At 39.7% G+C, this 18,119-nt stretch overlaps 1 protein-coding gene across 1 annotated transcript in view; it reads right to left on the reverse strand.

Annotated features, from left to right (window-relative positions):
- LOC130085980 (uncharacterized) overlaps positions 1 to 18,119 on the reverse strand; it is a 150,153-nt gene that overhangs the window by 25,959 nt on the left and 106,075 nt on the right. Inside the window, exon 3 of the mRNA XM_056252057.1 lies at positions 6,312 to 17,477. Within this exon, the coding sequence (XP_056108032.1) occupies positions 6,312 to 17,297 (10,986 nt within the window). The 5' untranslated portion in view covers positions 17,298 to 17,477. The remainder of the gene's footprint in view (positions 1 to 6,311; positions 17,478 to 18,119) is intronic.

The raw sequence follows: 18,119 nt of genomic DNA on the forward strand, positions 1-18,119 counted from the left end.
GTTGTTGTTTTTTACCCCAGTTATGGACTGTTTATCTAGCATGTCGAATGTGTTGCTAATCTGAGCCGGTGGTGTTTGTTCATCAATAGCTGCTCATTCACTCTAAAATTCTCAATTTTGTAATTGATGTAAACAAAAATCAGCCTGTCTTCAGTAGTTTGGCGTGTACCCTGAATCACATCGCTAATCTGAGTGAGTCACAACCAGCACTGGGATTTACCATCAAATATGCCACCGCCCCGGCCCGTGTCACGTATGAGCTGCCTGGCAGTTGGATTCCCTGACATTTTAAGTGGTCTGTTAGTGGGCTATACCCTTGTCAATTGCGATCTCTCACACATGCACACACACACACACACACACACACACACGTTCACGCTCAGACACATGCAATGCTAGTGCAAACCGCTCTACAGCCATCCACACTGGGGGGGGGGGGGGGGGACGCCGCCTTAGGGGAATGACAGTTAAGGAGAGGATGTAGCAGTGTTGAAACATGAATAGTTGCACTGTTTCAGGCTATGTCTATTAAGAATTAATGAAGTATGACATATTACCTCTGGGAAGAGAATAAACCGCACTGCTAACAAGCCAAAAATGTCTGATGGCCCTAAACGGCCATTTTTCCAATTGCGAATTAATCTTGTGCCGCTGTAACTCGCACACCTTTCAAATTGAGTTTTTAATTGTATTCCAAATCACTGAAAACCGAAGCGGAGGTATTATTTTAGCTTTGAGGTGTTTAGCATTTCCCTTCGAGTCTTATCCTGTTCTTTATGACACACCACATTAATAATTAATTGAGTTTTACCCCCAGGCTTAAGACTTGTTTTCCACTGAACTTTTCACGGGAACAATTTGAGAGCTCATCAACTCGTACCTTGGCCAATCTAAATGCGCAACCGATGCTAGATGATGTGTCAGGGGCGGCAGCTCATTACAGAGACGGTGCTCGCTGTCTACTTTGCAGTCACCCCAATCTCAGAGGTCACGCGGCCTGATATACACCTGGTTTGTTTTGGGGGCAGCCGCAATCATTTTAAAATCTATGTAGAACTTTAAACCAAGACCCTGAGTGAACTGTGCGCCACTACATGGTCTCTTCAACTGCATGTTTTGAAGTGAAAGACATGCACTCAAGTTCTCTTGCTCTGCTTCGAGAAGATCAAGGACTCGGTTTACCTTGGTTTGTTGCAGCGAGTGCTGACAGCAGGTCTAATGCGACCTGCGAGACTACTCAAGATTGTGGCACCATTGTAGTTCAGATGTGCCTTTCAAAGCCCTGCCATGCATACGCAGCTTCTCAAAGCTTTAAGGAAACATTGAGGAGCAGTTTGACTGCGCAGGCTGTTGAGGGACCGTCACTTTTGTTGTCTTTACCACAGTCGTGTCTTTAAAGTGTTTTTCTCATGCTGACAGGTGAATCTAAAACTCATGAAGCACGGAGGATCAGTAGAGCTGTGACATGGAGCTTTGAAAACAATCTTTGGTCACACTTTCTATGAAGACTGCTTATGTTTTGAAGCATTATACTGTTTAAAGTCGAAATTATACTGTTTTCATTATACGGTATATAACTGTATTTTTATTTATGTTCACTTAATATACTGATAACTACCATAATAACAATTATGTATCCCATAATAGCAATTCATCGTCAGTGGCCTGTCAATAAAACATGGCCAATACTCGCATATAGATGGTGCACATGGTCAACTTAATGTACACAACCTTTCATTGTAAATTATATGGTAACATAAAATAAAAAATTTACTTGCAAAATCCATATAATGTTATAGTAGATGATTAAAAGTTTTACTGTAGCATTTTGTACAGTTTTAAAATTAGTTTGTAATTTTCCAAAAACAAATAATGTTATATTGAATTAACACATGAAGACTTTTTAATGATACTGACAGCTGTGTAATGTAAAATGCATTACCTACTACTAATTATGCACTACTTATGCACTAATTATAAGGGTCTGTTTTGAATTTTGAAGTGAGTATTGCATTAACATGTTATATTAGTTTTAGGAATTTTGTTTCACTTGCCATTAAATTATTAGATATAAATATTTATATTATACCATTATCCATTGGGAAAATATAATATGGGTTATATGTATTATAATGGAATATATCTGGGTTAATTTACCAGAACATGCAAATTATTAAGTACATTATTAGGCATTATAAAGCATTACGAATAGTTTTCTAATGCATTGTTATATATGCAGTCATCATAAAAAGTGTTATCCAATTATTTTTTGTTTCATATTCATTAAACAGTAATGGGTTGGAAATAAAACCAACTGAAGTAGGACTGATTTAGATTTGTAAGGCTGTCCTTTGTTTGGCATTGTGATGAAGTGCTGGGGGCTTGCGTAATGGCTTTTCATTCAGGTCCTTGATCCTGACAATTCACAATCATAACTCATGCTGGTTTACACATGGGCATCCTCCATTGAAGGCATTACCTGTGTTGCATTTCCTGTTTTCCAGCACTGGGAACCTTCTCATCAAATCACCTTTACTCGTAATGATGTAAATGGATGACAGCCTGGTATTATCCCCCAAATGAGTCATAAATTAACAGCAAAATGACTCACCCACACACACCACCACCACCACCACCCCTACCCCTGATTAAATATTGTGTTGTGGCATAGGGAGCTCGAAAGCTCTCCCCGAACCAAATAGTCACATTTATCATTTTTTCTCCCGCTGTCACTCTCCATCTCTGACATTGGGGCAATGTGATGGAATTCCTAGTAATTTTCCATCAATGCCAAAGCTGTGAGTGGCACTATACGCTGCTGAATGGGGACTGAGGGTTGCTGGGATTGAAAGGTGAGATTGAAGATGGCCTCTGTTCCCTTTAGACTCCATGTCATTACCGCTGACCAGTCGCCCATTTCTATCTGGCCCTGATCTCCAGCCCTCTGTGAGTGGCAGTATGGCGAAACTGATGCTATTTTCAGGGCCAGCCAGTGATAATGTCACTCCACTTCAAAGAGCAAAGCTGTGCTGTCTCCCAGGAGATTTTGCTCAAAGATGAAATGATCAGAACAGCCCTGACAAGATGTACAATTATTGCTTGGCACCAACAAACAGCACTCATGCATGAAAATGCAATGAAAAGTTTTTTTTTTCTTGAGTGATTGTCAATAATGCAAATCAGCTGCCCTGACCATTTGTGATGCTTTTTTTTTATTCTGCATATAAATTCACCCATTAGTAATCAGTTACTGTAGTTTAATGAGCACCTTCCATTGTGGTAAAATTTGCTCAGAATAATTGAACTAATCACTGTTTGCATAATTAAATTAACATTTAATCATGAGTTTCGCTGCAGTTTTGCTTAAACCCAAGAGTATAATCAGTGGCAATTACAAGATTCACGGCTACATAAGCTTTTTTGTGTGTATCACATGGTATGATTGATTAAGGCATTAGACCTCACTGAAATATAGCTGTCTTGGAAATGCCTCGCTCCTGACGCTTACTGTGACAGATTATGATTGCCTCTATGATAGCTAAGATCATAATATCAATTTCACACTATCATATCTATCTTTCTGCCTGTTTAGCTTTGTCATCTCCTTTTTAGTTATCAATCCTTTTTCTTCCTCTCTTTCTTCTACCAGGTGCCTCCAATACGGGCCCCTACGTCTTTGTTGAAAGCCAAGGAGTTCCCTCACTGCGGCGCTCCCATTACAGCTGTTGTGTCTTATGGCTTTTTATTCCTATGTGAAGGTGAATAGGCTCATGTAGGGATACAAGCCACTAAACACAAAGTGATAAATCAGCCTGAAAGGACTTGTCTGTTAGTCCTTTTCTGAACAACAAATAAGTGAAGTTAGTCAAACAGTTAGCCTAAACTTTATTTCCTGTTGTTTGTGATGTGCATTTGCTTAAACAGTAGAAGATCTTATTTGGGTAATTATTGTGCAATTGTGTATAAATGATTATGGAATGATGTGCCATTGTTTTTGAGCAAAGTCAGTACTGTTTACTCTAGACTTAGAATTAGAGTTATTGTCATTAGATCATAGTGTGGAGTTACTGGATGGAAAACTATTTAAAATGAATTAATAGATTTAGGAATTAAAATTTGCATAAACACAGTGGGGTTCAAAAGTCAGACCATACTGGATTAGGATTCAAAATCTAATTTAAACTTGGAAAAAAATCAAGGTTTAGTATTTTGAGATACTTTACAAAAAATGAGTGAAACAAATAAGCGAGTTTGTGACATTTGAGATACTATTTGGAACATTCTCAAATCATGCTGGATAACTTAATCATCAGGTTTTACACAACAAACTTACGCAGTTCATATAAGCTTGAGTTTTGCACTCTAATTGTTATGCTTATGGTATCATTTAAAAAAAAAAAAAAAAAAAAAAAAAAATACAAGCATTTTTACTAGTGGTCTTCGTTTTGGACCCCAATATCCACCTTATTTTTCAGGTAAGAGATTTGTTACACAATTGCTTTTGAAGATGTCATGTCTTTGTCCGGATCAAAGCTGTCATTCTCCCTACTAAAAACAGGTTGTCAACCCTTGATGGCTCTATGATCTTCACATTTTCATTGTGAATGTCAATTTAAGTGATCATTAAATGTGAATTCAAAGGATTCAGTGAAGTTCTTGACTGATTAAAAAAACCTTGTACTCTCCATTTCTTATTGCACACTTCGCACAGTTCATTCTTTCACATTGCATTGTGAGAAGTTTTAAGCACACTTTCATTTTGACAGATCCACAGCATGAAATAAGGAAACCACCAGAATGACAAAGAAACAAAAGACTTGATGCAAAAAAATTTAATAACCAAGTTTATATGATGCACTTTGTGATCCACTCATAAGCCTTAAGTAGGCTTTGTTTGTATTTTGCTTTCTTTTTTCTCTTCATCTTTTGCACATTATTAAAATAGAACTTTGACATTATGCATTGCACTGGAAATAATCAACCTACAATATTATACAATATAAGATACATATAAACATGACAAAGCACCTTTTGTTCTTGTAAATAGTAATTATTAAAGAACTGGGGGACATATAGATGATCATGTGTGGGGTTTGTGTATGGTAACATCTCAGTGCATGGGAAGAATTCATAAGGGTTTCATGCGCAATAATAGCACCTGAGTTCATATTATAGATGAAATCAAACTAAATACAGTTTTGGAAAAGGCTTTTCCCTTGCCCTCCTCTGAACAGATCAAATTAGGACACACATAAACCCTTTCTTTTTGATTGATCTTACACAGTATGTTTGTGTAATTTCCTCTAAAACTGAGTACCAGCAATGATTGAATGAGTGTAATTGCTACATGTTCCCTTCAGTTATAAGACATTGTGTTCACATTACACAAAAATAATAATTATAAAATAACATAGCACCAATTAGTGATGATGATACAAATGCTAATACTAATGAGTGTCTCCACAATACAGTAAAGTAAAAGAGTATGAAGGAGTAATTCTCTGAAGCATATAAAATAAAGCACATTGACATGATCCAGACTTAGGATGTGTTTTGGTCCTGTTGCTAGGAAAACATCTAAGAACATGTAATGTTAAAGTGTCATGCATTATTTGAAAAACAAATATTCTCAGTTCATTTTCAAGTAAATTCTTTCCCAAAAACCTTTCTTTGTTGTTGCTGAAATACAGTCTCTTAGAGATAATGCTTCACTATAAAATAGAGAAAATAAATTTGTAACCAACATATTCATCCTATATTCATACATTTTGTTGTTGGTCTTCACATATATGTAAATACACATTTACAAGAGGAATGCAATAAAGTGACTAAACAAGGAGTTAAATTATTTCACAGAGGAGGGCCATACAATCCAAGTATCATGAATACACTGCCTTAATCACATGCCTAGTGGATCACTTAATTACTTCCTCGTTAATAGCATTCATTTAATCCTTAATTGATTCAGAAGTGTCCTTCCTTAAAGGAATTTTAAAGCTAGTTAGTCTTTGGCCAAACAGCTGGCTGAGGAGGTTGTTCTGTGACTCTGCAGTACGGTATGAGTGAGTTTCTATGGATCTGACCCCTGGCTTGGACCGTGATTTGTTAAATGAATTGTTCATGGTGGAGATCCTGGAAGAAGGGGAATGGATGGGTCTCCTAGGAATGTTCTTTTTCCCTTTGCAATCTACGGTGAAGTGACGTACAATCTCAACCTTTTTTGGTGAGAAACTATCTACAGAACCTTTCTTCAGGTGAAGGCCCAGATTAGATGAACCTATTTTATGCTTGGAGATTATTTTGTTACTGACTGTGTCATCCTTTACTGATGTAAGCACTGGATAGTCATTGGGAAGTTCATTTTTCCTTTGTCCATCAATATTTTCAAACCTGCTGGGTCTGAACTTCTTTTTGGCCCTTGGGTCAATCCCCAAATTTTCCCTTGCAGTTGGAGATTGCGTTCTCTGAGAGCTGTGAGGTGTCTTAAGATCTTTCCTCTTCTTCTGTTGCTTGGTTGAATCCTTGTCTTCACATGTATTAGAGCTGTTGGTGTGATGTGCAGAATCAGTGGTACTAAGGTTATTTTCAAGACTTTGTTTCATAGTTTCCTCAGATTTGACCATAGTTATGTGCTTAGTCAGAGAAGTAGTCAGCTGTTCACTGTGATGAGTCAGAAAATCTTGTTTATTTTGATCCTGCTTCACAGATGAGAGTTCAAAGTCATTACAAGACCCTTGCATGCCTTGTTTTGGTATATTTATGTCTGTTTGACCACACAATTGAAAGGTGCATTGACTTGAGTGCCTTATTTCCCCTTGTTCACTTGCATTTTCAAGACTTAATGAAGGGTTTGTCTCCACCGTGTCTTCGTTAAGTTTGGTAATGCTCAAAATGTCAATCTCGGAAACTAACAATGTTGTTGGAATGGTGCAACTGTCATCTTCTATTTTAACATCACAAATCTCTGTCAGAGCTCCTTTGTCTGTTGCAATGACTTCCCTGGGATCATCTGCTTGCATTTCATAAGATGGAGAAGAGCTTTCATTTTCTTCCTTCGGCTCTGTTGATGGAAGACTCTGTTCCGCAGAATCTGTTTGCACTATACACTCAATAATATCCCTTGCAGGGAAGTCCTCAGCCTCATCTTCAATTTTCACACTGGTATTGTTTGTTTGCGTTGAATGTTCCTCAGTAATGTTCTTTACAGTGTTATCTATGATGGGCAACACTGATTTGATGCCTTGCATATGTGACACTGTGATGTCTAAGCTGCTCTCAGTTACTTTCCTTTTTTTGCTTGGTGGTGTGTCAGATTTATCATCTTTTGAATAAAAAGGCTTGCAAGGTCTCACAACTCCCCTGAACTTGAAGATCTTGTTCCCTCCAGTTAGGTGTTTCTCCATGTGACGATCAAACTGTTCCTTTTTTGAAAAAGTGTAGTTGCAGGTACTGCAGATGAACGACTTCTTGATTACATGCATGACATCAGCACAGAGTTCACAAGTATATAGTGTGGTGTGCTTTGAGTCTGGCTCATTCGTCTCGTCATGTTCATTTTTAAGGTGGTCTTTAAGCTCCTTTGTCTCTTGGTAGGATACTGGGCATTTGTGGCAAAGATAAATCTTTTGCAAGCTGTGGACCACTAAATGGCGCTGGAGCTTGAAAGGCTTTGGAAACTGCTTGCCACAGTGGTGACAGTCCCTTGAAGGGTCCTTGCAGTTAGGATGCATCTCAGCATTTTTAGAAGTCTCTGCTTTAGGTAGAACCTCAAGCGTTGTCAGTGCGCAGTGCTTATTTCCTCCCCCAATACTCGTTTTAGTCTTCAGAATTGTGGAAGACTCCTCTGGAACCTTTGGGTCTTGTCCATTAACATCAAAAGATGTTCTTCTCTCTTCCTTAGATGATGGTTTAACATTGTCTCTTGCAGGTCTGCTGTGCCGATGCTGCATTATTGAAGATATGAAGTTCTTCACAGCATTTTCTTGCATGAAACACCCAGGCATATCCAAGAGGGAACTCTGAGACTGCCCTCTTCGGGCAAACTGTGTGGCATGCTCACGCAAGTGTTCATTGTACATCCAGACATCTGAAATTTCTTTCAAACACATCCCACAAGTCCAAACACCTGCTTTGTTTTTGGCGTGTTTCTCCCTGAGATGGTCCCTAAGCTGTTCCCGGGAGGTAAACTTGCGCTGGACACACATATAGCAAGTTGGGGGAGGTGATGGATTGTGAGAGAGCTTGTGGAAGTCGAGCTCACCTAAGGTGAGAAACCATGTGAAACACACCTTGCATTTGTACTGCTTATCCTTTGGTTTGAGTCCCGGTTCTACGCGTTTCCTACACTTCCGCTCCATAGGCTTTTTGCAAGGTCTTACAGGGTCTTTCAGTTCTGTGCTTGCAATTGTCGCAACCAAAGGAATATCTTTCTCAGGCTCAAAAAAGGGTACAGGAATCTGAATTGTAGTGTCATGGTTTGGTATCTCAATGCTTGGTGAACAAGAGGCATTTTCTTGAACACAGACTAGTTGGAGTGGGCAAGCTGTATCAGGAACCTCTGGTTTACAATCTTCCTGAGGAACTGATGACACTGTATTTTCTGGCACAGCGCAATCATGTGCATCATCCTGGTGTTTTAAGGATTGTCTAATTGTGCCCTCATTCTCACATAAGAATTCTTTAATGCCAGTTTCTGCATTTTCCTCGTAACCAGCCTGGTGATCCATTAAGCCATCTTTTGAATGACAAGCGTTCTCTATAGAGCTGTTGACTAAGCTTTTGGGAGTCATCGCATGCATATTATCATTGTCGATTGATATGGTTTCATATTCACAAGGGTCATTTGCGCCGTTGGTGAACATGTGTCCCAACTTGTTTTCTTTAGACTCTACATACTTGTCAATAAAGGCACCAGTGCTAGGACAGTCTAAAACTAAACAGGACAGTTGTTTTTGCTTTTTGTTGCTTTTACCATAGACCCTTGCACATTTCTTTCTTTTCCTGTCATCATTTCTTGGGAATAACTGAGAAAAAGTATTTTCATCATCAAAGAAAGCCTTAAGATCAGGTCCCATTCCTAAAGTACCAGTAAGCATGTGACTGTCTTCTGTGGGAGAAGAGGTGTTCTCACGCTTAATATCCACAGAAGAATCACCAAGTGGATAGTGGATATCCTCTGTCTGAACATATTTTGGGTTTTCACAATGCTTTACAACATCGTCAATGTCATATGTGTCACCTTTCTTATGTAAATTCGAAGTCTCTGTGGTAGAAATTGTTTCTTCCTTTTGCTCTTCAGTGCTGATAGTTACCATGCTCTTCAGTTCCTCTCTCACATTGACTTCATGATAGCTGTTACTGCTACCCGGAATCTGTTTTTCAGGTGACTTAGGAGAGTTTTGTTGCACCATTGAGGGGGAATCTAGACATATAGCCTGCAAAATATCTGTTTTAAGAGTACTGAGTATTTCATCTGAAAAAGTGTCTTGCTTTGCCAATTTTGGAGAAAACATTTCACTGCGTGTGTCCATGGTATTGATACCGTTATTTTCCCTTTCATTAACAAGAGTTGTCTGATCAGTATCACAACTTTCTGGGATCTTTGGCATATCAGAATCACTTGGAATCCCTTCGAAGATCAAATGTGCATCTGTTTTCTGTCCTTGTCCATCTGAGATTTCATTTCTGTTTAAATGTGAAAGAACTGCTGGACCCATAACATCCATGCTATCTTTCAGTGCTTTTTCTGTTGGGTGTGACATATTATAAATGGGCTTAGACAATTGACTACTCATATTTACATGTTCAATGGGCGAAATCCCTTCAGTCTTTACTACATGCTTCATGGCTTTATGTCTTTTAAGTCCAGGATGTGTACGAAAGAACATTGCACATATTTCACACTGAAATTTTCCATGAATTGCATTCTGTGTACCACCCTTTTTAGGTGAGGATTTTGTCTCACTTGACCTTAGACTCTGTCCTTCATTTTGGACAGATGTGCATGCAAGACCCACAGATTCTGCTTTTTCACAAGGTATCAGAGGTTTAGATGTCTCCTTCACATCTAACATGGTGGACCTCTGCATTGCATCATGCTCATTGGTGATCATCTGATTGTCTATCTTCTCAGAATCTACTTTCTTGAGAAGTGTGAGTTGCAGATCCATGTAATCAACAGTTTCATGTGGAACATGAGTACCATTAACATGAGTACCATTCATGTAACTCTGGTTAAGGTTTGAGACTTGTTCAGAGTCAATTGTAGTGACATCCTCAACATAATTACTGCAGGAAGCTGATACATTTGAATGTTTTATATCATTTTGGATGTTTTCATTTATAGAGTTTTCGGCTATATCAAGTCCAATCAGATGGCCCTGGATATTTGGCTCTGGTTCATTTGCATTATACGGTAGGCTGGATGACAAAGGTTTATCAAGAGAGAAAGCACAGGCATTGAGAATGTAATTGTCTGCGGAGTTTGATTTTACATCAGACTGGTCATTTCCTTTGTTTAAACATTTAGAGGTGAAGTTGTAGTCATTGAAGCATGTTTCACTGTAATTCAGGGGGCTGAGTTTCAAATCATACAGTGCACCTGTATCCTGAGAGCCATCCAATGGCCTAGAATGCAGAGAAGTCTCACCAAAAATTTGTTTTGAGATGATGTCCTCCACAGCTAACAGTGTTCCAGAGTTAGAAATTTTACTCTCTGTGATTTTTACTAAATCCTGATGGGGAACAACTGATTCAGCAACACCAGAATTAGATAATTCATAAGTATCTACTGACCCGCCAATATTTTTGTGATCTAAGTTGTCATCTTCCAGGTCTTGTCTGTTTTTGCTCAGTGCAGGGGTAACTGTGCCTGGTAGTGAACCATTATCTCTCAGTTCACAAGGGCTTTGGATAGAGTTGTGAGAAAACTGTGGTGCTTGAGTCACAGTATAAAGTTGAGGACTTTGCTCAATGTTCTTCTGTTGATTTTCTTCACATTCTGATTGCACAGGAAATGTCATATCAGGCATGGCTCTCTCCACACACTCTGTACAGTCATGTTCATCTTGAACTACAGGAAGAAGTTTAGGAGAAGCCACCCTTTGTCTATTATTTAATTGTGAATGGATTGACAAATTGGCTTGACCAAGAGGAGACTTGATGTTTGAAAGGGGTGGTTGGATGTTTGTATCAGAAGGACAGTCTGTTGTTCCACCTGTTTTGTCAGATGCCTGCCTGTTGCCTTTAGAAATTAGTTCTGGCTGTGCAATTAGAGCTGAATCGTCATCACATTTCTGTGTTTTTTCAACACACAGCATGTTTTTGTCTTTTGGTATGGCTGGGTATGTTGAAAAGTGTGATATTTTGGAGAAGTCTGGACTATTGGTAATATACAATGAGTCTTTCAAGTCAAACTGTGTATCACACTCAGCATTCTCGGTTTGGCTGACAGATGACTCATGGTTGTGTTCATATCTAGAGACTGAAGACTTCACTGAGTCAATTTCATTTGAGTTCACACAGCATCCAGTTTGTGGACTCTTAAAGGAGCTCTCAGCAAGCTGTTGTTCATTAGCTATTAAATCTTCATCATGAAGTGTGTCATTACTAGTCTCATTTAGGCTGGCTTTGGTTTCATTTTCTGACTCTGAAATGCCACTGGTTTTCTCTTCTAGTTTATCTGAAAATGCATTTGTCTCCACTGAGAACTTTGTGAGCTCTGCTTCTGTGTTTCTAAATTCAACATATTCAGACTCAATGTCTTCTGAGTATTCATTGTCTTGTTTTTCATGTTCCTCAGGAACCACACACTCTTGATTAGGAGATGACTGAGGTGATGTAAAACCTGAAGACAAAGAATCTGAGATTACTTCCAGGCTCTTCATCAGATTTTCTGTGTAGATTTCATGTTCAAGCATCTCTTCTGACTTGTCCAAGCACTCATTATTTTCTGTTTTTATGTCTTCGTGCAGAGGTGAACTGTTTTCTGTGTTCAAATCAGTGAGCCCCATGCTGCCCTTTATATCCAAATGTTCATGTCCTGAATCAGTTGGCGTGTTGATAGTAGATGAATGTGTTGGTGTATGAAGACCTTGCTGTCCACACATCAATCCAAATGAGAGTGGACTAGACCATGGTAAGTCAGGTTCTGAGAACAGTGCTGAATTTGAGTCTACTGGTCTGGCAATATCCAGGTTCTCTGAGGAACAGTTTATCTGCAAGCTACTGCCCTCATCTTCACTTTCAGGGTCAAGTCTCAGTGGAGAGAATTTGCTCATGGTAAGCTGTTTTGTTAGCTCACTGTCTAATGGTGGAGGGCTGCTGAGCTTGGCTGTTTGCAGCTGACTCTCAAGCTCTGTAACAATTCTTTTTATTTCCAGATCATCAACTGACACGTTGTTGAGATTAGGAGTGTAGTCCGTTAATTTCTCTGACAAAGCAAATGGGACATAGTTAAAATTGGTCTTATTCTCATTTGAGTCAGAGTATTCTTTGTACTGAGAAATCTCATCTGGTAGCACAGGACTAACATTAACCATCTGATTCCAGTCTCTCTGTTCTGAGAATGACGACTCAAAAAGTTCCTTCTTATCTGTTGTGGTTTCCAGAGGACTGAAGCTCTCTTTAGCAAGCTGAATATCTGGATAAAGATTGTTCTCAAAACCTCCCACAGAAAGGTCACCAAACATTGACGTTGTGTCAAAAGAAAGAGGTGATTTTATAAGACTTTGATCATGTTCCGAAGGATAGGGAATGAGACATTGCACATCCTTTTGAGCTGCATCATGGACTTTTGAAGGTGATAAGCAGACTTTGTCCACAAGTGAAGGGCAAAAAGGTGGGGGTTCAGAGAATAGATAATTTGAGTTTCTGTTGGCTTCTTCACTTGATGTGTTGTTATTGATGGCTTTCTCAAAAATGGGTACTGAAAATTCAGAACTGTTTGTTCTCTTGTGGGATTTACCCTTTGATGCAACAGCATCTTTTGTGAGTGTAAAAACATGGTTAGAATCTTTATTGTTTGTCGTTTCCATTGGACTCAGTGTTATGCCTGACCCTCTTGGTGATGTGATATTTTTTGGGTAATCTTTTTTGAATGGCTCTTCCGTGGTTGCAAGAATTCCTGCCTCAAAACCATAGTGGTCCTCTTTTCCCTCTATTTCCACTGTGGTGGTTTTGAATCTTGCGAGGCTGACAGTACTTTTAGTCATTGTACGCTCAGATGCAGTCTCTTCAGTCTTACAGATAATGCTTGAACATTTTGAAGTAGTGAATTGGTCCTTTTGCTCAGTGAGTAGTATCTTATCAGTGCTGTACCTTTTTGTATTTTTTGTGAAGGTCAAAGCAAGTGATGTGCTAGACTCTTTCCGTATCCTTGGTGGGGATTCCCTGTACACATTCTGCTCAAGCGTGTCTTGATCTTTCCTCTGTACTTCTGTTCTTTTCTCAGAGTCTGAATCTGTATGATCAATACTTTTTGGGCTGCCAATGCTATCGCTACAAATACTTATTGATGTGCTGAGTTCACTGCTTGTGGAAGACCTACTGCTCCGTCTTCGTAGCCTTTTGTGACCACGGTTGTCTTTCATCAAGGATGGAGAGACATCAAAATCTTTCTTGGGATCAAAGGACTCATTTTTGTTTTGTTTCCATGAACTTTCCCGGCTCTTGTCAGCACAAATCCTCCCCTTACACTCTTTAGTGTATGTGTACTTGCAGCGAATGCTCTGGCTGAGACGTCCCTGACTGGCTATCTTTACGGGTTCACAGTCGTCATCTGAGTCAGAAACGTAATCATATTCCCTGAAAGTAGGGTTCTGCACTGTGGGAGTCACTCTCTCCATCACAAGTGAAAACTGCATGTTTTTAGTGCCCTTTACATGGAGTTTATGCAACTTGTTCTTTTGTTGAACAATTTTGTGAATAAGCTCTTTACTCCAGCTTCCACCACCTGTCCTTTTCCTTTTTCCTTCTGTTGCTATTGGTTTCTGAGCCGTTGGACTTTTGTTGGCACAGGTGGATCTGGGACATGTTGTTTTAACTAAAGCTGTGCTGCTTTGCAGGCTTTTAAGCCCACATCTTGCAGAAAAATTGCTTGATAAAAGAAACTTAGAACTGTAATCATTTTTGTGTTCTGTTTGTTCTGACTTTCTTGCTTCCCACTCCATTTGTGTGCAATTTGACTCCTGTGGCTGGGACTCGGTTGGAGAGGATTCTGCTTTAAGGCCTTCCTTTTGTATCAACTCGTGTTGGCTTTCTTTGTAAGGGATATCTGTGTGTTTGCTGTCTAAACTAAGGCCGTCTAAGTCTGAGTCAAAAGGATATTTGCAGTGAGCTTGAGATCTCTCACTAGATGTTGATTCATTGTTAGTTCTATCTTCAAATATCGTGGAGTCTTTGGTAGTCAAAGCCTGTCTTGTTGATGTACATTTAGTAGTGGTGAGGTCATCATCAACAAATGCATCAATAAAGCTGCTATCAATTTCTGCGTTGTCTGACTGATAGCCTAGTCCATTCAAAGCCTCTGTGATAAGGCTATCCAATTTGGGATCTTCCATTTCTAAATCTGGCAAGGGTGCAGATGGTAGCATCAGTTTCATTGAATCATCTTTTAAATCTCCTTTGGTTTCATTATCTGGCACTATTTCCCCATTCTTGTTCAGTCCAAGCAGAGACAGATGCAAATCTGAAGAACTTCGCAAAATTGCATAACTGGATCCAGATGACATGGCTTTTGTGTGGTCCGTCTGAAACTTCCTTATTTCTTCCACTTTTGGCACATCTTTTAAGTCATTTTGTACAAATGTATGCTGTCCACAGTATTGCTTATGGTCAAGAAAAGAGACAAGGTTATTAAAATTCTGATCACATTGCTTGCATGTCAGAAGCACATCCAGTTGGTCAAGGTTTGCTGAGACTAATGATGTGGCGAGTTGGTGGGCAGAGTATGGAGGTGGGGGATGGTTTTCTGTTCTGTAGGTCTCCAAACAACCTTTTCCATTGTCCATGTTGGACTTTGAATGCCTGTTATGTGGCATGAAACTTGCCGTGTTTTCTTTGGCTCTTTCTTGTTTATAGTGCAAGTCTCTGGAAGCATCTGAATGGTAGAGATGCTGGTTAGTGTTCATGTTATTAGATGATATCAATACTTTATCCTGTTGCTGCTGAAAAAACTGAGGGGATAGAACCTTTGAAATTTGGCTGTCATCAGAGTTACTGTTGACAGAGTTTGTAGAGGCTGGGGAGAGTGATGAACACGTACTGCTAGATGCTGGATTTTGAGTGGGTGAACGTGAAGGAGAGTCATATGGTGACACCATCTTCAGCCCTAAGGATGCTACATGTAATGGATTGTAGCTAAAGTTTCTTGATGTAACTGGCACTGGGTGGTTAATACCAAAGTATAATGACTTATTATTGCCATCACCCACCTGGCCTTGATTTGTATCCAGCTTATTTGTAAAATGACTCTGTGGAATTGTGTTGCAGCCTTGCTTGACACTGTCCTGCTTTTGGTTTGAGAAGCCATTATTTTTCTTTTTGTTGAGAAAGTTGTTAGAATCTTTATGGTTGATGTTTTTGTGTGGCTTATTGTCATCTTGCCAGTCTGATGGGCCTATCAAAAAAGTAAGCTGCTGATTGCTCAACTGCCTGGAGAGATCAATCCTATTTTGGTTAGGCATTGCAGTTGTGAAGCGTATCTGCTGCCAAGGCATACGGCCATTAATGCCAGTGTTTTGTCTTTGTTCTGGTGCAGGTTGGTACTGAAAGGGGTAAGGCGTGGGGGTCTGGTCTATGAGTGGTGGTGGAAATGTTTTGTTTGTGCCTTCCCATGAGTGTGATACCTTGCCGTGGTGTTTACTGGCACTTTGGTCAAGAGGCCCTGGGCTGATGTGAATACCATTATGTGGGGGGCTAATTACATGTACTTGTGAACTTGAACCTTGTGCAATATTTCTAATATGATGAACACTGCCTTGAATAAGAACTCTTTGGCTGGGAGTGCCATTTTTAAGATGGCAGCCTCTCTTGCCCACTATTGCAAAACCTGTGTCACTGCTGTCTATTGGACTAAAAGACTCAGATTTATCTGAAACACTCTTACTCTGCTCTGTTAGCAGAGTACTTGATGCTGAGCTCTCGTCATTGCTGGGAACAGAAGATGACATACCATGTGGTGTCTGCATGTACTGGGGTGGTTTATGGTGTAACTGGTATGATTGCCTGTCCTCTACCTGGTCATTACCAAACTGTGCACTAGTTTGCATGGCCTCATGGCCCTCTGAAGAGGATGGAAAGGAGAATGAATTATGGGAAACCTGGTTAGAAGCAAGAGAAATATCATTGTAGTCTTGAGGCTGTGTATTCCGATCACTGGGAAAGGAATCAGAGGATGACTCCTCTAACAATGGGTATCCATACTGAAATGGCATAGGCATAAAACTTCCATTGGTCTTGTTCAAGTCCCCAAGGTTGTTTGGCTTTTGTGAAGTAAGGGAAAAATTAGTGTTTCTGAAAGTCCTATCTGGAGACTGCCACGTGTCTGTTTTACTCAGCTGAAAGTCAGGGAATAAAGTTTCATTGGCAGGTTGTATACTGTTGCTCTCGATTGGGCTGGGCTTCTTTTGCGGAGTAGATGGTGGGTTCTGGTGAGCAGGTCCTACAGAGGTGGCACCAACAGCCTGTGAGGTATAACTTTGGGAAGTAAGGTTAGGTGAGCCCTCATGGAAGCACCTGAACTGTAGTTCTTCCTGTTGCAGTTCGGCCTCTCGCTCTGGAATATTTGGCACATAGAAGCGGTAGCTGCCTGAGACAGGACCTCTGTTGGACTCAAGCTTCTTTGGAGGTGAGACTTTCTGCTGGGGATAGGCTATCCCAATTGTGGGATTTGAGCGTGGATTAGTAATACTCAATCTGTACAACTGCTGTGGGTTGCCACGCTCTTTCCCTGGCTTTCTACTCTTGTCTCTATTGCGACTCTTTCCACTTGGCGACTGAGGGCTGTCCTTGCCGCTGGGCCATGTCCTGTTGCTATTGAACGAATGATTCTGCAGTGACTTAAAATCAATCTTTCCAGCCTGCTGTGGGCGAATTACAGCCTCACGTTGCTGCGTGTTGTCCCTCTCTTTTTCTGCAAACTTAGCAATATTGTTCACAGCCTGTGGCTCCAGACTCACATTTTGAAAGTGCTCAGGGGACTCTATTAAGCTTTTGTGCTCCACAGCCCCCTTATCCTGTTTTTTGGACTCATTATCCAGCTCTTTGGCAGCCAAGGACTGTTTAGTCTCTTCAGTCATGATGCCAATGTGGCTAGTTCAGCACACTGGTCCTTATCTGCACAGGCTGTGACATGGACACATTGTGTTTCAGTCAGAATCAACAGACCTGCAGGAACAGAAGCTTGATGTACAGGATTATTCCCTCTCTCTTATTTCTTCATTTCCCTGATGATGGAATGTTCATGTCATTTTTGTGATCTGAAAATAGAAGAGAAAGGATGAGAAAATGTTATTCTTACTTTAATTTTCACATTAGGTAATATATTGCTTTACTTAATGCTACAGAGAAATAATGTTATTAACAAAAACACTATACAATTCAATCATTATAAATAAATGTGAACTGTAATTGCATATGACTGCAGAAATTTCACTCAGGTGGTAAAATGTTTATTTTGTAGCATTGGGATATAAACTGAGACAAGCAATTTCACTTCTCACCTAAAGAGGGCAGAATTGCATCAGTTTTTGCATATACAGAAGGTCTACATCTCATTCACATATGTCAACAAGAATTGCAATTTAAAACATGAAACTGTAAACAAAATGTACTGCACTAGATACTACTTCATAAAATATTCAGTTAAAATACTTTTAATTGTGTATGACCTTCTTTGGGTGCTCCAGACATTCCTTATATTCAGGTTTACTTTGGCTAAGAGTGTTTTGGTTGTGGCCAGACTATAAGCAGCTGAGAGTTTGGCAGAAAATTATCATTTCTCTGGTCTGAAAATCTGTGCATTCTGTGCTTTTCAACTGGGCACTTTCAGCAGCTGACACTATATAAAAAAAAATTTGTTAGAAGTCCAGGGAGACTAGAAGTGCTTTTTGTATAAAGAT

This window comes from Rhinichthys klamathensis, unplaced genomic scaffold (assembly GCF_029890125.1).
Source record: "Rhinichthys klamathensis goyatoka isolate OS25496 unplaced genomic scaffold, OSU_Roscu_1.1 h1tg000092l_1, whole genome shotgun sequence".
NCBI lineage: Eukaryota > Metazoa > Chordata > Actinopteri > Cypriniformes > Leuciscidae > Rhinichthys > Rhinichthys klamathensis.